This window comes from Egretta garzetta, unplaced genomic scaffold (genome assembly GCF_000687185.1).
Source record: "Egretta garzetta isolate BGI_Z169 unplaced genomic scaffold, ASM68718v1 scaffold2, whole genome shotgun sequence".
Lineage (NCBI taxonomy): Eukaryota > Metazoa > Chordata > Aves > Pelecaniformes > Ardeidae > Egretta > Egretta garzetta.
The window spans coordinates 2,626,221-2,652,635 of record NW_009258894.1 but is presented as its reverse complement, the minus strand read 5'-3'; the positions used below and the strand labels follow the sequence as shown (position 1 = coordinate 2,652,635).

The window sequence follows — 26,415 nt, the reverse complement described above, 5'->3', positions numbered from 1 at the left end:
CGGAGCGAGGCGGGGGCCGCTCCCCGGGCAGCGCCCCGCCGGGGGGTAAGAGGAGCAGAAGTGAAGGCCAGCGCGGTGGCTTCTGGCCAAGGACGGGGTCTCTTTCTCTTGCAGTTCCTGACAGAGCTTACCAGACTCTTCCAAAAGTGCAGAACTTCGGGGAGCGTTTTCATAACACTGAAGAAATGTAAGTGTCACGCCTGTTGCTGGGTTAAAGAGGTGTTCGTCTAAATCAAACTTGGTGGTGTTAGCGTGTGTGGTAAAGGATACAGCTGTGATTCCGAGTATCTGAAAACAAGAGGAGTCGAATGGACAAATCAGTCATCTTAACTGCAGTACTCAGTAACCTTGAAGAAGGACTGTATTTCAAACTGCAGGAAATATTGGGACTTTATAATTATTAAACACTAATTGGAAATTCTTAGAGTTCTACATAAAAGGAGAGTTATGGTGTTCCTTTCGTGTGTTTATGTCTCTGGTCTCTGGCTAGCTGGCGCTACTTGAGAAGTTAAGTGTTTGACACACAGTTAAAACATACTGCTGCTGAAGCGGGCAGGTCATGCAGCCTGTCAGGTCAAGGATTTACACTTTTCCTGGCAGAGGTAGTTTATGGAAGGACAGATCCTTCTGGGGTTACAGAGGAAGGGGTCTGTGAACACTTTGGCAGCAATGTCAGTTCAGGTGGCCTTAAATTCCAAGGTGTTTTACAGATCTCCTTGTGAGCAATTTTTAACATCTCATGTCAGGAGGCATCCGGTGATTTTAGAGAAATATGAATAAACATTCTCTGTCTTTCAATACAGATGATGGCCGAACAAAACCAGTCCCACGCAAAGGCCACGTAGAAAGTTTTGAACCGGCAGACAACAAGTGTCTTCTACGAGCAACTGATGGAAAGAAGAAAATCAGCACAGTGGTAAGCGACAACTTTGGGTTAGAAAGATTAGTGGCCCTGCTTGTCTTTTATTTAACGCCCCATGTTTTTAAGTTAAATTTGTCTTTATGTGAATGTCATGAGAACTACCCTCTTAATTCCAGAGAAGCCATATGATAGCTAAACACACAGGTGAAGTTGGGCTGCTGAAGTGTTAGAATTACCTGAAGTCTTAATGGTTGCACTCAGCGTCACAGATGGGACAGTAGTTCATAGTTTTGCTCCATATGCTGGATTTTGCTTCAGAATGGTATTGCGGGACAGCAGAAAGGGACTCTGCCTGTCTTCAGCAACCTTGGCTGCTGTGTTTTGAGTCAGGTGAAATTGTTTGGAGGGACAGGGGAAAGTGCTTCGAGAGACACAGGCAGAAGGACATGGGGCAGATACGGAACCTGCAGCATGACGACAAATGGTGTGGCTCCAAGGAGTAGAAAGGTCCTGCACACCTACGCTCAAGCCCCAGGTGACAAAGAGGTGGTTTCCTATAGATCGCCATGGAATTACTGAAGGTTCTTACAACCCACGAAAGAACTGAATGTTCCCAGACTGTAAACAGTCGGAGAGGGATCCTTGTTTCCTGGCAAGAACACGTGGGCCTGGGCAGACCCTTCTAAGCCTTAATCTTGCTTATTGTACCTTTTTTTTTTTTTTTCTCATTTAGAGCTAGCTAGAAGTTGAAAACCTGATGTGTGTTTACTTTGAATGAGAGATTGGGAGAGGCTTTAGCTGACTAGCTCTCCTCTGTGAGGTAACCCAAGGAAAAATGTTACTTTGAGAAGTAGTTGCAAGAATCTGGGCTGCAACGTATTTTTATGGCCCTGCAAGTAAATAAAACCTTCCTTAGAATGTTTCTTCATGTTCTTCCCATTTGAAACCACACGGATTTGGGACGAATGGCCTCCAGAGGATTTTAATTGAGTACGGAGTGTTTTCAGTTTTCTAAATCGGTCAAGTCCTACGACAGGCTGTACAGTCCAGTCTACCTACCGCTCAGTGCGATGAGTTGATCCAACTGCTGCTAAAAAGACTAGGAGGTCATTGGTGGGTAAGCACGTACTGATGCTTGGTTTGTAATAGAAACCAGTGTTTTCATGGTTAACCTCCAGTATTACTTTTGCAGGTAAGCTCAAAGGAAGTAAATAAATTCCAGATGGTAAGTTTTGTATGCCTCTTTCTTACCTTCCTTTTCGATAGGTATTGGGGAGCGGGCAGTAGGAAGCACTGGACAGCTGTTGAATGGGTTGATTCAGTGCTAAACTGGCATACAGATTAACCTTAGACTACCTGTCTGTCTGCATTTATTTAAAAAAAAAAATCCCGTTGTATTTTATCTAACTTTCTGCATTGGTTTAGTTTCCCAATGTAGGGTGTTGAAGCATGATTCTCTTAACTGAGAAAATGCAGATGCCTATCCATTAGCAATAGGTAAAGTGTTACCTCTAATATGTTGTCACTTAAGTATTTGTTCTTTTAATGGTTGTAACTGTTGTTTCAGGCGTATTCAAATTTGCTGAGAGCTAACATGGATGGCTTGAAGAAAAAAGACAAGAAAAGCAAAAACAAGAAGAGTAAAGCAACACAGTGATGGAACAGTGTCCTACCAACATTGTGACAGACTTGACCCTTGCTCCAAGCAAAGTCCATTTCTTTTTGAGTTACCACTTGTCTTTGCCTTTCCTTCCAGCAGGATACTGGGATGTGATCAGTACTTCTGATTAGACTGAGAGCAGAAGGTGCTTTCTGTGGATTGTTGTATGGCAGCAGTATTTACAGGGTTATACTGAAATAGCTTTACACTCTGCTGCCAACTAGTTTTGTATGTGCACTGCTGTTTGTTTTGTATTCCATAAGTGGGCAGTGTAAAACCTCTTTCAGGGTGGGGTGGGGGTAAAGCAGGGTGAAGAGAAATGCACCGTACCAGGAGCAAAGCAAGACTGGAGCAGGAGTCTCAGTGACAGATGCCCAGATTTATAGATAAGCCTCAGTAGTACTAGGGGAAGTGGGTGCCAACATATTATCAGGAACAGCAGCTTTCCTGTTTCTGTCTTGTTTTGAGGAACATGTCTATGTGATGCAGTGCAGATATCCCTAAGGCAGCCAGCCCAGTGCTTGAGCTCTTGCAGAGCCAGGCAGCTGTGCTGCCTTCGCTCCACACTGATCCAGCTGTGCTGACCCCAGCTCAAGGTGGGGGGAGGGCAGGACTCTGCATCATGTTCTCTTCAGACATAGCTTAATGCTCATGTCACCTGAACTTTTTAAAGCTTCATCCTTCAGTATATTCAGGGATCTGAATTTCCTCATACTTTGCATCTTAAGTAGCTCCTTCATATGAGCAGATGTAAAAGGTGAATACTTAATTGTTCCTATTAAACACAATGAGAAATGGACTTGGTTGTAATGACTGATGTGACTTGTCTCGGTGAATTGCTAGGAATGGTATGGTTACCTGTGCCTTTAGGGTTGACTCACCTTAGGCTACTTATTTGTGTTGCTGTTACAACTTTCACAGTTCTCAGGTTTGCCTTTAAAGTTACCTCTTCATGTATTTTAACTTTGCCCTCCTCTTTACTACAAGAAAGGGGCAGGAAAAGCAAGTAAGTATTAAAGCACTGAGCCTGCAGTGCTGAAGGCAATCATTTGAGTTAGAAAAAGAAAAAGAAGGTAACAGGTGGGGAGGGAGTGTAAACACCAGCATATTCCCAAAAATTCCCAACTTTTCTGCATATTCACTTCACTTTTGCAAGTAGTTTGATGTAAAATATAATGCTGCTGCGAAATATAATGTAGCTGCTACAACTAATCTTCAGTTGTGCCTAACTTCACTTTTCCTGATGGGATTATTTTACAGTTTAGCTTCAAGAAGATTCCCATCGATGACTTTAAGTTCAAAGTTAATCTGACCACCCCTGTGAAGAAAGCTAGTTTGTAAACTTTCGTTATGCCTCTGTTTCTTTTAGAAGTCTTAGATTTAGGTCCTTTAGGTCTTGTTTCATCTCCCAGGAAGCTGCTGCTGGGTTTGAATGCAAAAGTACAGGCAGGAAAACAGGCAGCCAGCCTTGCAACAACTCTCAGCTTGACATCTACCATCTTTTATATAGAAATTAAAACAGTAGGTTTAAAAAAAAAAAAACCAAAAAAGAAAAACCACAAAAAGCTTGTAATACGTATTTCAAGAAGGCTCAGTAGCCAAACCTTTTATTACATAAAAACCCTTCATCAAAAAAGTTTAAAAGTTTAACAGAGTTGAAGATAATTCATCCTCTCTTAATCCTTGAACTGAGTTTCTCAGCACTACTCTTGCATGTTGATGCAGAAGGCAATCTGAAACTATATTTAAAAAAAAAAAAAAAGTAGTTTTATACCTGCACAGCTGATCATCTCTTCTGTGGTATAAGGGGCAAGAACTACATGATCGTACATATCTGCGGCTGTAGTCAGACTTGCTCCTTAATTGCCTATAAAACATTATTTACACTTTTTGACATAAATTCACAGTTTTGTATTACATGTGAAATTCAATCTGGACACATAAAAAGGCATTATTACTCTGCGTTATTACAGCTTTTTGAAATTTCTTTGGACAAAACACCGTTGTCTGTTAGTAAAAGCATCCCATAAAAGATGCTTTAAGCACTAAACCAAAACCTTGTATTCATCTCGGTAACTGTACAGGATAAGCACAGGAACCCTGTAGAGGGAAGGAAAAAGAGAACTTTACAACTTTGAAAGAGCAGGTGCAAAAGCTACGCTACCTGGGGCAAATCTTAGCAATCGGCTAACAGCAAAGATTCAGTAGAAAAGCAGTAAGCTTTAGTTCCTTTGGCTGTGACTGCAATTTCCCCCTTCGTTCTTTCTCCATTTATCTAGCCTGTTCAGTTGTCGTTCAGTGATCCGAAGGCTTATGGCTAAGAAGTGTTCTGTGTGCGGGCGTCAAATGGGAAAGGAAGACTTTGTCGGGGACTGCATTACTATTCACACCCAACATTGTATGGAATATTATTTGTATGTAGTAATGGGGTTCTGTTGCTCACAGCCTTGCAGCCACAGGAAGGAAAAAAAAAAAGTTTCACTTGATACTTAGTTGCCTCACGAAACATTAGCAAACCTGAAGCAATTTTGGTGCCTCACTAAGAAAAGGGAGTCAAAGTCAATTTTTAGTCTCATGTGAAGGTTAAGTAGCACCTTCAAGCTGAACACAGGCTTAAGAAAATGTATTACAAATGAAACCCACAGTAGGACATAAATACCCAGGTCTCGCTTAACTGTACCAGTACATGCAACAGTTAAAAATTTGCAGCTTAAAACTGGATATGCCCAGACCATCTGTTTCAGCCTTGCCAGAGACAAGGAGTTGAACGTAAATGTTTTTATGCTTAGAAAACAGAAACAGGCTTTACTGTAGGTGCTGAGAGAGCATGTATCGTGTTTGCTTAAAGCTGGGCAGTCTGTCAGCTGTGCCAGATCCCCCTCATATTCCTTCAGTTCCTCAAAGGAGGAATTAAATGTGCTCTTGAGTTTTAAAAGGCAACCTGAGTCCCTCCCATGAGAAAAAAAAAGAGGGTTACTATGTAGTAAAATAGTGGTATACCTGAACGTGTATAGTTGTTTGCTATTCAGTTTTATGAACAAAGCAGTAAATGAGGTAGCAGTGGGAATACATTTTAGAATTTCTTGAAAAGGCTTATAAAAATGAAGAATTTACATGGCCAAGAATTTACATTTTACCAGAAGTAAGGATTAGGTGACCAGTAAACTCTTCCCATAGTACTCAAGGCACTATACACACTTCCCAAATTATTTTTTTTTTCCTCAGAGAGAGGGAAAGGGGAGGACGCATTAAGAGCAGCTTATTTAGTAAAGTCTGAATACAGAAAAAATTGACATGTTTTATATACCTGTAAGAGCTTAACAAATTTACCTCTTTTCCATTTTGATACTGTAAATTTCATCACAAATTGCTTGTAAGTATGAACATCTCTGTTTTGGCCATTGTGACATCAGTTGTCTCACAGTAGTATCAAAAGTTTGTCTATCTCCATCAAACTAAGAAAAAAAATTGACAAGCAACTATGATAGAGTCTCACGAAGGAAAAATGCTCCCAATAGGATTCAGTCTTCTAAACAGTGTGTACGGTCAATGCCCCTTAATTAAGCAGGTTTCAAACAAAATTCATACAAACAACATGTGCAACTTCATTTTTAAAAATTTTTCTAAGAAAATGTATTAAGAATTTAGTGATCTGTTTCTTATCACAGATAGTTTAGCAATAAAAACGCGTAAGCAATGAAAAGGGCTCTTACCAGTTTCGCAGTGCTGGACAGAACAGGAGAACTGTGGTGTAAGGGTGGTCAGAAGCAAATGATTGTAAGCTTATCATCGCTTTTTTTTTTTTAAATGTAAAAAGTGATAAACTATCTCCATGATTCAGATAGACTGGATGAACTAAGTATTTTGAAAATATTTTCAAATGTTTCACTGGGGTCTGATTACCAGACAAGCACCGCTTCAGAGCAGGCGATGAAAGCTATGGAAGTAGTAAATCCACTTCCGGGCAGGATGCCATTCCTGAGTTTGGTTTTTTGGGGGGTGGGGAGGCATCCATCTCTCTAGTAAGAACCTTTGACTTCAAAGCTACTGCTGTCATTGGAGGAAAGAAAAGAGCTTTTTCTTTGGTGGCTTTTCCCCCCTCATCAAGTAGTTTCTGCATTGTTAAAGGTGTCAGTGTAGTACTTATACAGCCCCTTTTAATCTTGGCTTCACCAAGAGATGTTTCAGCTACTGTACTCGAAAAAATTGCCTCTGTATTTTGGGTCCTCCACCAACAGCTTCTCCTTGAAGGAGAACAACTACAGTGGGTGAATTTTACATTTCACTTCGTAAGGAACAGAATTTATCATCTATTGTTCAATTACAGTTTTAACAACAATACTTAATTGTTTACCTCTAATGATAAGAAGCGTATCATAGTTGCTTTTGGCAGATCTACCTGTAAAAAGATCATGAAGAAATCAGTACTTAACAGTTGTTCTGTTACCAGTTTGCCAACTAGATATTAGCTATATTGAAGAGAGTCAGACTCTTTGATTTCCAAAGAAGCACTCATGCCAATAGGCCTGGGAATTTACCAAGGTTTTAAGCATTTTAAACAAACTGTTCATGACAGATTCCATTATAGAAATTTCCAGGCAGGCACAGGCAAACAGGTGGTATGTTTCCTGAAAAGCGTATACCATTTTAAAGTCCTTTGTGACGTGGTCAGCAAAGTCTAAGAGCTATATACAAACAAAAGCTATGTTGGTTTAAATGTAAGAGCAAATCTAGCAGGAACAAGTTATTAAATCCACAACAGTAGTTACATAAGTACAGCTTAAGAATTTACAACTAAATACTTGTTAAATTTTGTTCTATGCAAGTGTCCAATACACACAATTTGAGGTAATTTTCAAGTATTAAAGAGAAACATGCCATGGGTCTTACTTAACCAGAAGTTTGGTTCATTTGGTATCCCTAAAGTGAGTCTATTGGCAGTAGTTTGTTCCAGATAGCAACTGCATCATCCAGTTCAGTTAAGATTTTGAAATTAATTCAGGCTTCTGCCAAATACTTACTGCTAAAATCTCAATCTCACTTGTTTTCTGTTGCAGGCTAGAAATGAATGTCTGAAGTCTTGTTTGCACCTGGCAACAAAAAGATGGGCAGAAGTATAATACAGTGCTTCTGTGACACAGGTTGGGAACTTATTTTCTATTTCATAGCTGATGAGAATAGAAGAGGCTGCTTCTAACACAACATGTAGAAATACATCATATTTAAACTAAAATTTACATTTAATATGATTTTCAGTAACGGGTCCATAATAATCCTTGATGAGCAGACAGGAAGGGACTGGGGCTCAGCCAATCTTGCAGCAATGGTAAAGACTTGATGATATTGGTATTGTACTAAAGCGGACAGAATTGCACATTACAATGTGAATTCTTGCATAGGTAGTAAAAACTGCCTTTCTGTTTCTGGTGTTTGATAACTTTTCAGAGGAATGCGAGAACCTGTGACTGGATACAGTGAATCATCTCTAGCTTAAAAAGGATGGCTTCTTTCCAAAGCAAACTAGTAATCCTGCAAAGGTAACACTTCACAAATGCAGTTGCAGACTTGCACTATGTTGTCTTTCGTACCTTGGAAAGATGCTTTTATATCTTAAAAACCTGAAAACAGCTCAGAGCTCAGTGAATAACATCCGCGTCTTTATCTGGGTTCCAAGAACTATGTACAGGGGGGATTTTTTTGTGCACACCCAAATTTGGACTAAAAAGGGGCTAAGATTACAGTTCTGTTTACCACATAACTTTAAATATCTTGAAGCCAATAATCCTAAATGAGCAAACTCTGACATTGGTTTCTAGCATAATTTAACCTTTTCTACATTATTATAATATCACATTTTAAGCAGTGTTGTGGCTTTTTTTTTTTTAAATCTGCATTTTTTTCTTAGGCCTTTAGTTTGAGACAACATAATGAAATACATAGAGTATCTGTTACAAACATATTACAAATTAAAAGTATGCTGATCTTGCACCTTTAACAAACTTCAGCATTTAGGGAAAATAAAAAAAAACAACTTTTACGGATCACTTCTTAATATTTATTTGAGGCATGTGTACCTGAATTTCTTGACGACGCCTGGCACTGGCAGATAATTTTTCAGGAGCTATAACACTAACATTAGGCACTACAGGAGTTCCATGTGATTCAAATACACCTAAAATGCAAACATACAGTTTTAGATTATATTCTTTCTTTATACAAGAAGTAGCAATAACCAGAAAATTCACAAATATTAATAAGCTAAGATCTGTACAGCATAGGGTTTGAAAAGCTGCTAAAAACCCCCTAAATCAATCAAGTAGGTAAGATAGTGAAACATGTGCATGTAAATTCTCAAATGCTCACTTATGACTTTGAAGGATTGATTGGTATTTTACTAAGAAATTTGGTATTTTACATTAGTGTTCCCTGAAACTAATAAAAGGTTCCAAATGGCTTGCAAAACTTTACAGAGGACTGTAGCCCACCTAATATCAAATTAAAAAAGCTACTGCAAGAACGAGGCAACTATTTAATGCTCAGTCCCATAGCAGAGTCAATGACAAAACAAACAAATCCCAGCCCCCTGTTCCCCCAAATAACAGTATCTAAAATTTGAAATGGCTTATTCTGAAATCCAAATTGCCACTTTGGTAATCACACACACACACAAAACCCCCAAGTTAAGCATGGCCACCTCTCTCCCTCATTGTTATGCAAGGAGGGGAAAAAGGTGTTTATTTAAAAATAACCACCACCACACACTGTATCAGTATTTAATAGAATAATTACAAAAAATGCTGAACTTCATCCACACAACAAGTACTTAATATTATTCTTTATATACAGCTTTACTATCAGACTAGGGACTGCAAATCTGTCGCTAGAAATGTAAGGGCATTTTCATCTGAAGAAAAAAAATCTCAGTAGAACAGTAAGTCAATGTACATGGGTCTCAACACTGTAATAATCACAGGTCATGTCATTTTTTCATCATGACAACATTTACTTTCTTCTCAGCTAGGAAGTGTCCATGGTTTTTGGCTTTCCCCCCTCCTGACTCACTGCATCAATGAATGCTTATATGGGGAATATTGTGTCTGTTGGTCTGAGCACTTATTTTGTTAGTTTGGAGAAAATTTCCATTTCAGATCACTTGGAACAACATTTGAGATTAGAAGGAAGCGTCTCTAACCAGAGATATTTTCTTATAAAGAGTTTATAAGCAGAAAGAGAAACACTTTATGTGTTCTATACTAGAGACTAAATACCTGAAACATTAGTAAATGATCCCTTTTGATTTGGTACTGAAAGATTGTCTGAGGTTTCTCTAAAAATAAACAGAGACAGTTAGGGAAATAAAGTTAGAGTAATGAAGAAATACTGTAATAAGACATGGTTTCAAATTATCATACAAACATACTTATTTCATTCCAACAGATACAGAATTTTATGGATACTACCCAGCACATACCTGCACATTAAATTATATCCTGGAACAAACATGAAGTCATACAAAATTAATTACAAAATCAGATCCAGAAGCAATCTTTATGCTTCCTATGGATACAAAAAAATGTGCTCCCCATCATGCAGGAGTGATTTAGATCCTAGTACTAGAATATATAGTAAGAATATGCTCACTAAATTATTAATTTAATCTACAACTTCTTACAGGTTTCTGTGAGATGATACTAAAGAATCAAAGTAATATTTATACTTAAGATGACACATATTCAAAGAAGCTTTCAATACTGGATGCCTTTACTTTCCACATTCAGGATTCAGTAACAAAAAAATTCACCGGTGTTACCACAACCACAGTTACTGCATTTCTCTGATTAGTATTACCAAATATGGGTTTTTCTATATTCTGTTCTCAGGATCTAGAAATAAGGTAACTTTTGGAAAGAATGATTTTCTTTCACAGCTTCTAACAGATCCTGTAGGTCTGTCACAAAATATATGAGAATCAGGTTAGTTGTGAAGTTAAGTGCCAAGACTGTCTGAGGCCAGAAAAAGGAGAATCAAGAGGTGGCTAGCAGGAGATGTCGATCACCTGCACAAACTGCTGCTTGAGTTAAGCATTTCCCAGCTTAACGGTTTTCTTTATTGTTACGTCTATTCAGCAATACTATGGATGTCAAATCTGTCATTTTCTGAATTCTAGTTCGTGTGACTAAACCATGTCTGTTCCTGCTGCCAGTATATACATACATATGTAAGTATGCACAAATAAATATATATATGTGTATAATTATATATTTACAAAGGGATATGTGTGAATAACATCTCTACTGCTTATGCACACAGGTGTGACTGTAGCCTCTCCTGTGATTTCCATACTAACTTCTACTGGTGACAATAAATAGTAATTTCAACAAAGATAGCATGATGGGCTGTTGCTGCGTACCCTCAGTCTTTGCCGGGTGTTACTTTCCCTTGTGCCAGCCAAAGTGTACAGGCGTACTACAATTACACCTTCATTTTTACCATCTCAGCACTGCCTCAGAATGAAAGGGATTTGCTGCTTTAATTCTTTGATTACACAGTACATGAACGTGACGGGACTTCTGCTCAGTAACAGGGACTTGCAGGCAGCCCTGCCACACAAGCAGTCCTGCTGTTCTAGCAGCTTTTGAGCTGGATAACCGCAGGGCCTTTTAATTTATGAAGTAGTATGGATGTTTGAATGTAACAGCAGCTGGGGAAATCAGTCACTCTCTTAATCTCAATAAAATTCTATAACTGAGCCTTTTGCTTTCTTTTCCCCTCAAAAGGAATTTGGCAAAGTTGTTCTTCTTTATCAAATCAAGGTTTGACCAAATGTATCTTAAAATTATTTCACTGAAACAAACATACATTCACTTTTGATTTTGACTACTCATGTTGACATGTTATGCTACTTACCTACTACATCTTTCGTCACAGATTTTAGTTTTCAGTTTCTGGATCAGGTGATCTACTAAGTCAGATTCTAAAATTCTTTTCTCCGTCTGTCTGTCTTTCTCAAAGGATTTCACCTATGATGTAGTTCAGTGGTTCTTAAGATTGTTGATTCTTAAAATGGCACATGAATAAACTTATCAAATTTAATCAAAACGAAACTAGATTATTCACCCATTCAAGATGAAGCAGTCAAAAGTAGGAAGCCATCACCATTGCCAATCAATCACTGCCAATTAAATCTCTGATTAGATTTTTTTTTTACCCCCAACCAATTTCCTCTGCATTCCCAAAGCTTAAACTAGCTTGGCTACTTGTATTTAATATGTGATAATTAATTTTTTAACAGAATGGTTTACAGATGCAAATACCATATTAATAATAGCATATTTGGTTTGGGGCTTTTTTTTATTTAAGGAATTATGTTAGAATAAGGCTTGCCTTTCAGCTTGCAAGACTCAAACATTCAAAACTTAAAATATCTGCTCCATCTTTATGGGGAAGAGATTAATCAGTAACACCACCATTCACCTCATTAGCATGTTCTTTGCTTGTTTTGCTTCAATAAAGCTGTATTTAAAAGAATGCTCTGTAATAGTCTTTTGGAAGACATTGATATATTGCATTCTCATCATCAAAATCTACTTGTTCCTACAGTTACTGCACAGTTATTTGCAATCTCTGTTACAATGACAAGGAGAGTGAACAACAAGTGAAAAAATATTTTAGTAATGTACATTGGCTAGGTAACATGGTCATGCCAGATGCTGTCAAATAGTTAATTTTTTTTTCAGTCAAAGAATGAATCTTTACTCAAGGAATAATGATCTTTTCCTAATGATCCAGAATCAAGAATATTTTAAAACTTTTAACTTCTAAAAATGTACCAGGACCACAGGCTGCAGAGCACAGAAGATGATAATTCGTGTTGTGACACAGTCCAGTCTTTCCATCTTGACCTTAGCTCACAGAGATGAGGAGTGTGTGGTTCAGATTCTGCCTGTTTGAACTACATGGATTTTTTTAGATTTATGTTTTAGTTATATTTATTTTGTAACATGGAAAGCTGCCAACTGGAAGGATCACCGAGTCAACTAACTCATTTCGTAGATTCAAAGAAATCGGAGACAACAGAAACCTTTTACCACATAAATGCACTGATGAGTCAAAGTCAAGCAATGTGTGCACTAATTTTTTGGAATTTCCTAGAGGAAAGGAGGTCTGTGAATAACAGTGTTATGGAGGGATAAAAAGCAGGCTTCTCCAGCTACTACTTAGAAACTGAAACTGTATTGACCTGCATTCCATCTACTTAAAAATGTTATTGAAAATAATCATATCTTAAAAAAACCAATCAAACCCACAAAACAGAAACGTAGAACAACAGATTATAAATCTGAAATACCATCAAGCATCTTCTGGTCCCACACTTACCTTCACATGACTTCCTTCTTTATCTGACACAAGAGCCACATATGTAATCCCAGAGCACCTACAATATTCCTGCAGTTCTTCCTGGGACTAAAATGGGAACAGGGGAAGGGGAATGGGACAGAAATTTCACAGATTATAAAATGATCACTTAAGTAATCAAAGTCTTCTGTCCTTAATTAAAATAACTTGATATGCAGCAGTTACACTGATTATATAAACTTCTGAGAGGGGAAAGCTTTATTAACAAGTCCAGAAGGTAAAATTTCATTATGCATATATTCATCCACCTAATGCTCCTTAAAAATTGGTATCTGTCTAAGCCTACGCTAGACAGAGAGAATGCCTAGGCCCTGCAGTCTTAGTTCCCACATGGAAGGGCTAGCTGGATCTAGCCTAACTGTAAAAATGTGCAATGTAATGTCAATGAAAGTTACCAGCCCACTGCCTGCAACTTTCAGTATTAGCTCAGTCCTGACTGGTACGCTGTCACGAAAGCTGACTCCAGCTGGGTTTCATGTAAACCTGAGGCTGACTTACATCATTCTCAGTGCTGAGCTTACTGAAGGGCTTGCTATACTGGCTTGGCAGTGGGTTGCAGGACAGCATTAGACAGAGGCAAGAACTACCCAAATCTTCATTCCTTCAGAACTGCAAAAAGAAGAGAACCCGGGGTGATCATAGGAAAAGCATAATGATTTGGATTTTTTTCAGTTCTGAGGGATTGAAACCATTGGAAATATGGCAAAAGATTACAAAAAAAAGGTCAGGCAATTAAGTAAGCTCAAGACTGCTCTGCAGCTCATGACTCAGAATGGGCAACTGCACAGTGTTTCTTCTGCTAGTCACCAACTGGCATACTTAAAGGTGAACCAGACTCAATCCTCAGATAACTGCCGCCACTATTAAAACATTGCCATGTAGCTTGCTACTCCAGTGAGGTACTAACGGCTCAAGGTCTGCTCGGTTCCAACCGGAGAAAAAAAGGCACAACGCGGCTTGCCACTTTCTCTCCCTCCTACCACACATCTCTCCAGGGACTACATGGGGTACAACGTTGTCTAGTCACTCAGTTTACTGAACTGTTTTTCTAACAGAAGAATGATGTCAATATTCTCTCTGTACCTGGTAGTCTTCAGCCATCTGCATACATTTAAAAGTTGACGCTACTATCCTGTTCCAGATGTGCCCTTTATTAAGGATTAACTCATTAATTCAGGGTTCCTACTTGCAGTCCTCATTAAAAGGAAAATGTATTGCCTTCACTGATACAAAATATGCTTCTGCTTTGAAGCATCCTCACTTCACTTAATTGGAGCTAACTGGCCTCATTTTAAATTCATTATGTGATTTTCCCCCTTGATTTCAATAGGCCTTGGACTCCACACTCAGTGTATAATTGGGGAAGGTCACTTAATTCCCCTGTGCTCTGAGGAGCACATAAAGATCCTTCATTACGCTTTTAAATACTCGGGGGGTAGTGTCCTGGTTTTGGCTGGGCTAGAGTTAATTTTCTTCCTAGTAGCTGGCATAGTGCTGTGGTTTGGATTTAGTACGAGAATAATGTTGATAACTCACTGATGTTTAAGCTGTTGCTAAGTAGTGTTTACACCATTCAAGGACTTTTCAGCTTCCCATGCTCTTCCAGGTGCACAAGAAGCTGGGAGGGGACCCAGCCGGGACATCTGACCCCAACTGCCCCCAGGGATATCCCAGACCATGGGATGTCATGCTCAGCAGAGAAAGCTGGGGGAAGGAGGAGGAAGGGGGGGATGTTCGGAGCATTGAGGTTTGTCTTCCCAAGTAACCGTTATCTGTGATGGAGCCCTGCTTTCCTGGGGATGGCTGAGCACCTGCCTGCCCGTGGGAAGTAGGGAATGAATTCCTTGGTTTGCTTTCCTTGCATGCGTTGCTTTTGCTTTACCTATTAAACTGTCTTCACCTCAACCCATGAGTTTTCTCACTTTTCCTATTCTCTGTGTGTGGCTGTGGGGTGCTTAGTTGCCAGCTGGGGTTAAACCATGACAGTAGAGAGGAAGAATGTTGCAAGGCCAGTGAGACTTTCTTAACACTATTGTATCTGAGTAGCACCCTAAGTGCTCAGTTTTATAAGTCTGTAACTCAATAAAAGCTAGAAAAAAATTGAAAAAGGACAGTCTCAGGCTGCACTAATCTTAGAGAACAACATAGTTAACACATGAAGATAGAAATTCTACCTGGGACCAGTCATACATTATTTCGGCTGGAATTCCTGCAGTCCAGAGTTTCTGAACAATATTGATAGCTCTACCCATTGACATCTGACCAACACTTACAACCAGCAGGTCACAGGAGCTGACAGAAACCTGAAGGGTAATTAAAAACAAGGGGGACAATATTAGCCACAAGACCACCTTTTCCCCTTCATAAGGTCATAAGACAGTTAAAGTAACAAAGAAGGACAAAACTACTAATGTTTTTCAAAATGCATCAAGCTGAAAAAAGGGGTTAGATCCACCTCTTTTTGGAACCACAATCTACTTAAGCATGTTTGGAAGTCACTGAAGCTTAATCTTTGATGAAAAGCATCTGCACAGCCTCAGCTTGCAAAGTATCTTAGTCTATTATGTTCTTTCCTTCCCGCTCTGCTTAGTGATATTAATTTATTTTTATAAAGAAAAGTTAATAAAATACCCATTCCGCAACCAAGACAAATTCTGTGACACTGTAAAAAGTAGTCCATTTTCTTAAGTTTCCTTCCATCTCCACCTTCTACACTTTTATAGAGGAAGAATTTGTAGGGGCAAAGTAACACATCTTAGCTAAATATCTACAGTTGTACTCTTCCATCTGTGAAACAATCCACAGACTGAGAAAAATGTTCCATTTAAATTAAAAATAAACGAGTATAAAGCCTGAAGATCCTCTCTTCCCCTAATTCTTGTTTTACTAAACAATTCTGTATAGAGAAACACAGAAGAAAACAGGTTGTCTTGACGTTTGCTGTGTATTTCAGTATGGTATTATTTTGGAATGCATCTGAACATCTTATTTTTTGCCCATCTGTGGCTACAATTAGATTACTGAACTGTCAGGAGCAAACAAACAAAACCCTCCACCTCCCAAAACCAGACTTACAGAATCCTCCACACTGGAAACAGCAGCAGTTATTTTATCTATAGCTATGCTGACTCCAACAGCTGAAGGAACTGGTCCTACTGTCTGCGGACCTCTAAATTGTGGAATCTCAAAACAAGACAAAAACAAAATGGAAGACACAAATAGTTAACTTTGCAAAATGTCAAAAAGGTTTTTCATTTTTTCATGTTTCTTAAAAAAAGATCTAAAAAAAAAAAAAAAAAAAAAAAAAGAGATGAGCACATACCAGATGATCATATCTGCCCCCTGCAGCAAGAATTTCAGGCACAGTTCTTTGTCTTCTTTTGATGTATGCTATAAACTGAAAGATAATACCATTGTGCTGCTGTATTTTGTAAACTAGTCCCAGATTTATAGAAACCTGTAAAATAAAAATGAATATGTGTACAAGACCTTTACCAATATTACCGGTTAATGTAATTAATTTCCTATTAGCAGTATGGATTGACAACGTTGTTCTCAGATAAGGAAGACATACATAAAACTCCCTATCTTCAAAAATTTTTCAGAAAATTAAAAATAAGGAAATGATGCTTTAATCTTAAAGCATCCCAAGAGACCTATAGCACAAAACCCAAACAGCAAGCCTCAAGGAAGGTGGAGGAGGAGCGGCCTTTAGTAGTCATCAGCTTTCTGTATTTTTGAAATATTTATAGTTTGTTCAAAATTTAAACAATAGGCTCTAGGTAATGCCTTCAATCTTGGTTGTGGAAAAAAAACCAAACAAAACCAAAACCACAAACCCAAAAGCATCTGTGTGTCATTAGAATGAAATTAAGCCAGAGACCTCTCACTGGAAGAGGTCTTATTCTTAAAATGTGTCTTCAAAAAAAAAAAAAATTCAATGCCAGTATTATTACTTGCCAAAGACACTTTGATACGCTTTTCTACTCTAAAATATCATTACTTTGTTTCCTGGCAAATTACAAGGCCCAGCAGTCTATAAATCCATTAATTTATTAGCAGAGTATTTTACAAACCTGAAGTTTTATTCCAAGTTGCTTCAACAGACCAATGATTTCCTCTAAATCCTTCATGCCATGCTTCAACAGCTGAGTGACACCTGGCTTTTGTTTTATCATTGTGTTTAAAAATGGAAATACATTACTTGCTTCTCCCTTCTGCTCAATGAATCTGTAGAGTCGGGAAAGCTAAAAACAAAAATAAAATAAAAAACATAGGTAGTACCACTGACAGCTCTCATAATAGGTCACATCTAAAAAAATTAATAATATTCGACTTGGTGAAGGTAAAATATCTGCCTGTTTTGCTTGTTTTGGCCAGCAGCCTGTTTTTAACTAGTGAGTTGAGGAAAGCAATGGACAGGCACAAGCCTCACTGGGGTGTATTTTTCTTACTCTTGTTGACTAAATAACAAAGTAAATAAAATATCACTGACTTATGGCAAGTTACAGGGAAATTAACACTGAATTAAAATTACTTACACTATTTGATGCGAGAGAAAGATTACAGAATTTGGCTTCTACTTCTCTTTTAGTTAGCTTTTCAGTCTACAAGAGAAACAGATTCAAACATATTTAACAACTGAGTTACCAAAAAAAAAAGAGCACTATTGCTGAGAAGAATTAAAACACAACTTTTCAATACCTTTAATTAGAGGTTGCATTTACAAAGTGCAATAATACTGTGCAAGAACAAAAACAATAGCTAACATGTTTTCCACCAATATTGTAGTGAGGCCGTATTTGGCTTCATTTCAAGAAGCAACAAAAAGTATAAAAATACCAACTTTGTTGAAAAGCACTTCTGCATAAATACTGAAATGATTATGTAAATTAATAAACAAAAGAAAGAATAAAATGAAAGTAAATAAAAAAGGCATTTTGGAGGGATTTAAACACTGTTAATTACGCAAATTAATTTCATCTATTTTCTCTGCTTATAAGGTAGAAAAGACCAACATGATACTAAGATACATTTTGAAGTTTTTATTGAGTAGCCTACCAGTTCTTAATTATACAGGTGAATAATTCTCTCATAAATACACATTTACGAATCATCTTAAAACATCCCAAGCCGGAAGTAACAGAAAAGTAATCGATCTAAGTTTACAGCCCAAAGATAGCCAGCATTTTTCTATATCAGCAGGATATTCCTTGTTATGCTGGTCAAGGGGCTGTTACTCATTTTTTGAGATAGCTCACAAAATAAGTGATGATTACAGAGATTAGATTCATAACTAATATCTTACCACAGCATCATACAGAATGATGTAGACTTGATTGAGTTTATCCTCTGGTATCCCACAGTGCAAAAGTATAGCTTTAAGTAAGGCAGTGTGGTTCAAGTAAATACTGTAATTTCTTTCCTAACAAAAGGTCAAGACAAAAAGAAAGGAAGAAAGAAAGAAAAAACTTTCATTTGCATTCCATTTTGCTAAAAAACAAATAAAATAAAAAAAAAGTTTCCTAAACATTTAATAATAGTTCAAAACTAACTTCTGACCTCTCCTTTCACCACCTTACCTTCTATCTATGACTAAAGAACGGCAAGGCTTGTCCCATTCTACAATAATCTTTTGCCTGACAGAAGAAAGATGTTATTTCAATGGCACTGTAAAGAATCAATTAACTTCCTTTGCACACAAACCTATGCATATTTTAAGTCTACCTACAAAACGTATTTTTGATTTAAATGGCAGTGTTCTATAACTGACTATCAATAAAAGGTGAAAACAGTTCTGTACTTGTTAAGGTGAAAGGAACTATCCTTTTTAAACACGTTAGAATAAATATTTACTTTGATTAAAATTTTCGGATGATAAAGAGAGCAAAAGGGATGATTAGAGAATCTACCTGTAGCACTGGAAACTCTTGAATGATTTCTGAAATGGCATAAATAGTTTCTGCTATAGGCAAAAAGCTATTTCCAGTAGATGTAATGATGTCAAATGCACATTCTAGTAATTCTTTGGGATGACAGCGGTCTAACTTCCGAGGTCTGAAAACTCGTTCTATACAGTATCTAAAGAAAACATTGAAGAATGAATCAGCTTCTTCAGTATTCACGGTCATAAAGCATGGCATCTGTGCAAAATGTCATCTCTATGTCCCTTACCTTTTCAAGTTTCCTATGTTATTTCTAGCTACAAATCTTGCAAAAGGAATCTGAAAAAACCAAAATACATGAAAATTGTTGAATCAAAACATTGTCTGACTAGGCTCTGAAACTGGAGATGAATTACTACCACGCAGTAACACTTATACTCTCACATGTGTAATAATGCCTTAAATATTTGCCATAGCCAAGTAATATTAATCTAATCATCCTTGCCGCAAGTTCCGCCCCCCGCTGCCAAATTCCCAGAAGAGCTTGGAGAGGGACACAAGGACATTTCTGGATTACCCTAATGCATGCAAAATGCATCATAAATTGACTACTAGCACATTAAAATGTACAAGCAGGTATTTTGCTGTTTACATAAAGATATAAAGGACTATACTTTAATAAATCTTTGGTCAATGCATTTTCCAAAACAAGTAATTCCAACTGAAAGATCAATTTTGTAGATCCTGCACAAATCCTTAACTGTGAATCATATTGTATAGCTTGATGTTATAAATGCAAAGGAAGCATGAGTCAAACTGATGTTAAATAATGAAATGGATTATAAAGTCAGGTTCTCTAACTGTCAATAATAAACAAAAAATAAAACTTAAAGCACTTAGGTGTTAAATTAAGTGCAAAGTAATCAATTAGGCCAGCATTACATATAATTAAGTATTACTGATAGAGGAATCCCAGACAGTAAAATCTGAACTGCGTAAACAGCAATTCCTCTCAAGAGTAGAATGATCTTGGACAACATCTGTTTGAGGAACAAAAAACTGGACAGACTGTTACCCACATTCTCTATAAAGACCTACAAATAAGAAAGGGATGGGAGTATTAGAATTTTCACCGTTCACTGGAAAAGTCTTGTCTCTTGTACATGCAAGAAAGAAACAAATCAACCAGCAGTGACATCTACCACATTTATAATAGGGCATTATTTTCACTATATTTGTAAAGAAAAAAAAAAAAGGGGGAGTGGGGGTGGGGAAGAAAAGTATTTTTTCTTCCCTATGTGGTCAGGGCTCCAGTTGTCAAGACCAGGAGCACAGCGTTAAGGAATACAGGAACAGACACTGAAAGATACACTACTTCAGCAGTCAGAAGAATAAGCCTAAACCTAATTTGTGACTAGTGAATCAAAGGTATCTACAACCACCACAGCACTCTTCAAACCCAGCTTAGCCTAGAGAGATGATACTACTTACTCTGAGGTCATAAGGAAGCATTACCAGCATCCCACTGTGATCCATGAAATAGGAAGCTTCATTATGTTCATATACTTTTTTATTTCTGGGCATTAGCAGTGGAGTATGCAGCTTGATGGCTCCTGCACAAAACGAGTAAAATACTATGATCTCCCATTTCAAAATAACATCTGCTTTTTACATGCTCATGAACAACCTTGCAGGGCATGATTATCTCAACCAATACCTTTTTAAAATGACATTGTTTTAAGTGTACTTAATAGACTTTCCTCTACCAAAAGACAGCCATCAAACAAACGTTGATGTTCTATCTTGCACGCTGCTTGGGCTCAGCAGGCAGCCCACAGAGAAATAGAACTGCCAATTCCACAGCCCCAGCAGAAGCCTCACCTTGCCCTCCCTCTTTAAACACCACCTTTCACAAAAGCACGCATACGAAAGATGACAAACTCTACAGATACCAGTAGTACTGTTTGGGTCTAGAGGCACTTCCATAGAAAACAAATATTGTTCAGACACATTGCATCCCATGTCCCAAAAATGTACTAGAGTAATGTTTATGGTTCACTTTAAAAACTCATAAATACATTTTTTCCTGGCTATATTTTGCAACCAACTACCTGTATGATTCAAAATTTCATTGAAACCCTCCTAATAGCAATAATATCACTAATAATTGAAAAACACTTTGCTTTTTTAAATTATCTACTGATTCTCAAACAGTGATTTTAATACAGAAGCTTTACTCAAGACTTCAATTAGATTTCAAGACATACATCTAAATCTGGAAAAAGAGCGCCCCAAATACAAGGAAATGCTTCTAACCATTACAAATACAATCTAATGGAAAAATATATACCCAAAGCCCCCTGTTTTTTTTTTTCCAAAAGAATGAAAACATTTCAATCTCTAAAATGCTGACAACACTTTCCAAAGTCTGTCAAGCTTTACAGAGCAGGGGGAGAAGGGAAGTAACTTCTCTTTACTTAACTTCACATTTCTCAGTTTTTCATTCTTTTGTATTGTCAAGCCCTGATCACGCTTAATCAGGTTGTGATATAGTAGGAAATCTCTCAGTTTCTATTCTAAAATTCTTTGTTTTTATATGAAATAGTATCCATGAACACCTATAAAACAACGCAATTTAGAACATTTCAAATGTGACAGTGTGCACACACATTTTCTTCTTCTCTTAAAAGCAAATTTAAAGCAAATACTATTACTAATGACTGGATAGAGTCCTGGAAAGGAAAACCATCAAAGACTACCAGACACCACGACACCAGCTCTGGCTCTGGAAGTTCCTGAACAGCAAATCATTGCTAAGAGCTGTGTCACTGAAAGTACCACTATACACTTGTTCCACTTCCATGTTTTTTCTTGGGCCATTCCCATTCTGGCTATACTCAAAGATAGGTCACTGTTCTACATGGATGCTTGGTCTTTCACTATAGAGCTATTCATATATTCAGATCTAGATTTTACATAACACTCCCTACCTCTAAAAGCTCATACAGACTTATTAGAACAACCAAATACATTCAAAGATATAATTAAGATTTTCACTGTTCTTTCTGCAGAAAATTTAAATAACTCAGATTTGAAGTTAACAACTATTACCGGAATGTTGACATAACAGCAAAAAACAATGTAAAACTTCAAATGCTATGCAACTAATAAATGTACTTTCTGACTCATGTGATAGCAGTAAACCCATTCCATTCTCTAAAATTCATTCAGTCGTGAAAAAGGAAATTAATGACTTTTGTAAACACACCCACCGTGTCTTTTAAATATCCGGCTGACAACCTCGCATACATGCTGCTGTATCTTGGCTGCCCAAATAGAAAAACTACCCTGAAACCATCACAAATAAAAAGTACATATATAATTCATATGTCATGAACACTCCATGTAATACAGGCAATAATCATTCTGCTACCTCATCCCACTATAATAAATTGTAATGCTTACATAATAAAAAATAACTACAGCTATACGAAGCATTATTGTACTGTTACCTTGTATTTAGATTTAGAAAGATTTGAAGTTGAGAAGCCAAGAAGTGTTACTTTGATTGGCATGGTTAGAAAGGGAAGAAAACAGTCAGAGGCAACGGATTCTGTTGGCAATCAAATGCAAGTACCATTAGTTTGACAGAAATTCAGAGTAAAGAAAGTAATCATCTGGCCATAAGCTTAAAGCTTTAGCTGCTACAATCAGACACTGCTCATTTCTTCGGGGATTAATGAATCTAAGGTTCAGATGAGAAGTGGTTATTCAAGCCCACATAGTACAGATTGTAGCTTTAAATGGGAACTAATGAGAAGCTTAAGATTAAGAGATAATGCAATTCTCTCAAACATGTTAGAGTTTACTCATATAAACATTTTTTTAAAGTCTAATACAGGAAAAAAAACCCCATACATCCCCTAAACACCTACAAACCTTCAGCATATCACTGTCATAGGTATAGTCTATAGCTGGAGATATGCGCTGTGAAAATATCTGACTCATCATAGTCCGGTAGGCCTTTCCGTCCACGTTTGCTAAGGTATGGTGGAGTACTTCATGCAGTTCAGACTCTTCCATTTGTGGTGGTGGAAGATGTTCACTTTTTAACAGCTCCACAGCTGTTGGTCGTGCTGCAGGATCATGGTTCAGGAGCCATGTAATAACTGATCTCTAGAAATTAAATCAAAATTTTATAGTTTAGAAAAAATTTTATACATTAGCAGTAATTATAACAAACTTCTTAGTCACATACTAATAAAAAAGTTACGAGACTCTACAGGGGACAACAAAAGCAGGATCTGAATCTTTAGGGTGGATATTCTTAGCTTATTAAATTCTAAATATATTTTATTGTGTTATTATCTGAATAAAATTTACTAAACCACAAAAATTATTAGAAATGTGCCTCCTGGGATGACAAAACATGTAGTATCCTTTGTTCTAGGTTATGCTAGTTCTGGCATCTCTTTATCAACAAAGTTAAGAGAAACCAGAATCATATGCATAAAAACAAAGATTTGAGAGTTACAGATCTTAAAGAAGGGGGAATCTTCCTGTCATACTTCAGTAAATTGTACAGGATGGAAACATTTTTATGGTGACAAGCAGATTGCTGTTTCATGGACATAACCGAGAAAAAGCTAATGCTAATGGTCACAAAAAGAATCCACTAGCACAAGGAAAAAGTTATCTACATGGTCCAGAAAAGATTACATTGCTCCTTATCACTTCATTTCTCTGCCACAGAGTCACGCAGGACAGATCTTGGCAGCTCTTTTCAAACTCAGAGCAGTCAATTTAGCTTGCACACCTTTCTGTTCTGTGACACAGATTTCTTTCAAAAGTTTAGAGGTAAACAATATAGCTGCCATTTGTCTGAGTCTAAAAAGTCAAAATTGTCCCTCAACGCTTAAAAGATAATGCCGGTGAACTCTGCACTTCTTTATGACTGTGCTCGGGGAATTTTGTGGGTAGGTATGTTCCCATGTCAACTTAGTATATTCTTCTCAGATTTTTCTTTTTTCCTTACTTTGTTCTACTGTCATGTAATAAGAACTTGGCAGAGACTACTGATTTAAAATTAAGTGAGAAAAATGATAATTAACATTTCTTGACAAAGAATACCTAATGGTTAAAATGTCTGCAAAATTACCTGTTTTGCATGCTTGACTTCATCAAAATCTTTAGGAAATACAATACTGGGCTATAAAAAACAAAAACCACATTTGAATTATAACAGGCAGTTCAGCTTGCTCAGGCCAGCCTTATTTTGAAGTTCTACATATTTAAACAGAGAAAGTAACCATTTTTATTGCCCGTGGGAAAAAGAAAACAAACAGGAAAAAAAAAAACCCAACAGATGGCAAATTTAGTTTGAAGAGCTAAACAGAAAAAGAAGGTCACCGACATGCTTTTACAATGTTTTGTACAACCAAGATACAACTCATAATCACAAGCGTTTACCAAGTACCAGTACCAACTGGTTCCTGAGAGAGACCAACCAGGTCTAAACCTAGGTGTACTAAAGCCATGATGTCTTTATTTGATGTTTACACCTCTTATGATGTTTAGCACGATAAAAATTAATTCCACAGATAGAACACTGACTGATAGTAATACCGTTAGGGAATCCACAGTGCATTAAGGGAATGTCAGTACCAGCTCCAATTTTATTCTTCACTTTTTATTATGTATTTTATCAACTTTTTTTTTTTAAGCTCTCCCTGTGGAAACATTTTTGCTATGTTTTGCACCCTTTTACTTCTCTTAACAAACTATTTGATGCACAGAATTAGTATCTCTTGTATCTGTGTACTTACCAGTCTTAGCTGATTGAGAACAAAGATCCTTTCTGATGCAGTACTCATGGGATGGTAAGACATTTCGAAGAATATTATACCCAGACTGAACAGGTCCACTTTCTAAGGAAGAAAAAAATGGAAACTTAAATGTAATACTTGCGAATTCTTTGCGGAAGATGATAGCAGAGAAAAAAAAAATGTTTGCGTTAAATCTCACAGTATATTACAGTCAGAGAGAGGGGTGGGTTGTTTTTTTTGTGGGTTTTTTGTTTGGTTTGGTTGTTTGTTTGCTTTTTAAATTCTTCGTTAAATTACACAATCCACTAATTTGGTAGGCTTCAATGCCTTCCATCATCAAAGCACTGCCATGACATAAAGGACTCCAACTTTGAAAAGTCTTGCTTTGAAATTCAGCTTGTCTCTGCATAAACAGGATCCTCTTTGATGAAAAAATGAAACCCCACCTCCCAAAATCATAGTCAAGGAATCCAGGAGAGAAATACATACTTCTGATGATAACATTTTACCTTAACTGAAGACTGTAAGATTTCTGTCCTATTCATTTGTAAGGGTCCTCCAGGATTACCTGCTTTCAGCTTGGAAGATGTTTGTGCCTAGTCGTGGTCACAGCACAGGCAGAAAAACTGACTTGCCCACATCCTTCTACCCTTGGTCTCCTCTCAAAGGAATATTCCTCATTCCCTTGCTTACTGCAGCAGTCCCGCCACACCCTGTGCCACCTTGAATTCACCTTTGTTGTGCAGGAATGACCTAAACTGTACCTGGTACCTTAGATTCCATGCTATCTTTTTATTAAGTCTACTCTAATCATACCTGATTGTATGTAGACTTAGTGCTTCCTTGGACCTCTGGGCTGACATACAGCGCCGTGCCAACCATCCCAGTCAAATTACCTACGTGACAAAAGATAAGAGTACCAGTTTCAAGAAAGTGCGAGAGAAATGCAGCATCAAAGTCAAGAAAAAACTCACTCATCTTCTATCCTCATTTCTTCTAGGTTAGAATCTAGTCCTTATTGAGACAGACTCAGTCGAGAAGAGTTAGCAAAACAGACAGTTCTTACCTTTGCATGTCAAGTATCTGTGTCCATCTCTAACAGCTAAGCCTATCTATTGCTTTGTAGAATTGTAGTAGGTCAGCACACAAATGACACAACTAAATTTCACTTCCACTACAGTCATCTTGAGACATAAAACTTAGGAAAGTTTTCTCAATACACAAAATTCAACCTGTTACAGAAGGCGTCAAAAAAACCTCAACCAAACAAAAATCCCTGAAGTTTCTAAATTGTCCTGTACAGGCAAAAGAACAGAAGTGCAGGTGGAACAGAAATACAGGATCTCTATATACCTCACGATGAGAAAAGCACCGTTCTATGGCAGAAGGCTAGCAGTGGAAGCAAATTATTTTTTAGATTAAGAGTCAAACCTGCTAGATTATATGTAACGTATCTACCCAGAAGTTGTTGGTTGTTTTTTTCCCCCCAGTAAAAAAAAGGTTTCATTTTCAAAGAACAAATGGAAGTTCTAACAGAGTATACAAGACTGCAGAATGTAAGTGCTTAAAATCATTTAGAACAAGCTACTACGTAAACTAACCTGATGGGTCAGACATAGCAGAACTACCTGAGTTATTTTCTTCTTGTTTAGAGACCACCTGAAATCATGCAAACAGACATATTGTAAATGGCACTTGAAATACTTCTGTTGGCTTTTCTTGCCACTTTGGTTGGCAGTACAGGGTTTAATTCTAGAACCTTAGACA

General features: G+C 37.4%; 2 protein-coding genes across 2 annotated transcripts in view; one reads left to right on the top strand and one right to left on the bottom strand.

The window, feature by feature from the left end:
* SRP14 (signal recognition particle 14) overlaps positions 1-4,284 on the top strand; it is a 5,474-nt gene extending 1,190 nt beyond the window's left edge. Inside the window, exons 2-5 of the mRNA XM_035889792.1 lie at positions 6-187; positions 804-916; positions 2,055-2,087; positions 2,430-4,284. Coding sequence (XP_035745685.1) covers positions 6-187; positions 804-916; positions 2,055-2,087; positions 2,430-2,519 — 418 coding nt within the window. The 3' untranslated portion in view covers positions 2,520-4,284. The remainder of the gene's footprint in view (positions 1-5; positions 188-803; positions 917-2,054; positions 2,088-2,429) is intronic.
* Positions 4,285-26,415, bottom strand: part of EIF2AK4 (eukaryotic translation initiation factor 2 alpha kinase 4) — a 41,577-nt gene continuing 19,446 nt past the window's right edge. The window contains exons 18-40 of the mRNA XM_035889791.1: positions 26,250-26,307; positions 25,465-25,544; positions 24,649-24,750; positions 23,982-24,032; positions 22,763-22,999; positions 22,096-22,171; positions 20,315-20,436; positions 19,113-19,162; positions 18,851-19,019; positions 18,247-18,363; positions 17,480-17,545; positions 17,015-17,185; positions 16,261-16,395; positions 16,014-16,121; positions 15,113-15,241; positions 12,900-12,986; positions 11,430-11,542; positions 9,791-9,849; positions 8,597-8,694; positions 7,544-7,612; positions 6,877-6,921; positions 5,853-5,977; positions 4,285-4,622 (exon numbers count right to left, since the gene is read on the bottom strand). Of these exons, the coding sequence (XP_035745684.1) occupies positions 4,568-4,622; positions 5,853-5,977; positions 6,877-6,921; positions 7,544-7,612; positions 8,597-8,694; positions 9,791-9,849; positions 11,430-11,542; positions 12,900-12,986; positions 15,113-15,241; positions 16,014-16,121; positions 16,261-16,395; positions 17,015-17,185; positions 17,480-17,545; positions 18,247-18,363; positions 18,851-19,019; positions 19,113-19,162; positions 20,315-20,436; positions 22,096-22,171; positions 22,763-22,999; positions 23,982-24,032; positions 24,649-24,750; positions 25,465-25,544; positions 26,250-26,307 (2,322 nt within the window). The 3' untranslated portion in view covers positions 4,285-4,567. The remainder of the gene's footprint in view (positions 4,623-5,852; positions 5,978-6,876; positions 6,922-7,543; positions 7,613-8,596; positions 8,695-9,790; positions 9,850-11,429; positions 11,543-12,899; positions 12,987-15,112; positions 15,242-16,013; positions 16,122-16,260; positions 16,396-17,014; positions 17,186-17,479; positions 17,546-18,246; positions 18,364-18,850; positions 19,020-19,112; positions 19,163-20,314; positions 20,437-22,095; positions 22,172-22,762; positions 23,000-23,981; positions 24,033-24,648; positions 24,751-25,464; positions 25,545-26,249; positions 26,308-26,415) is intronic.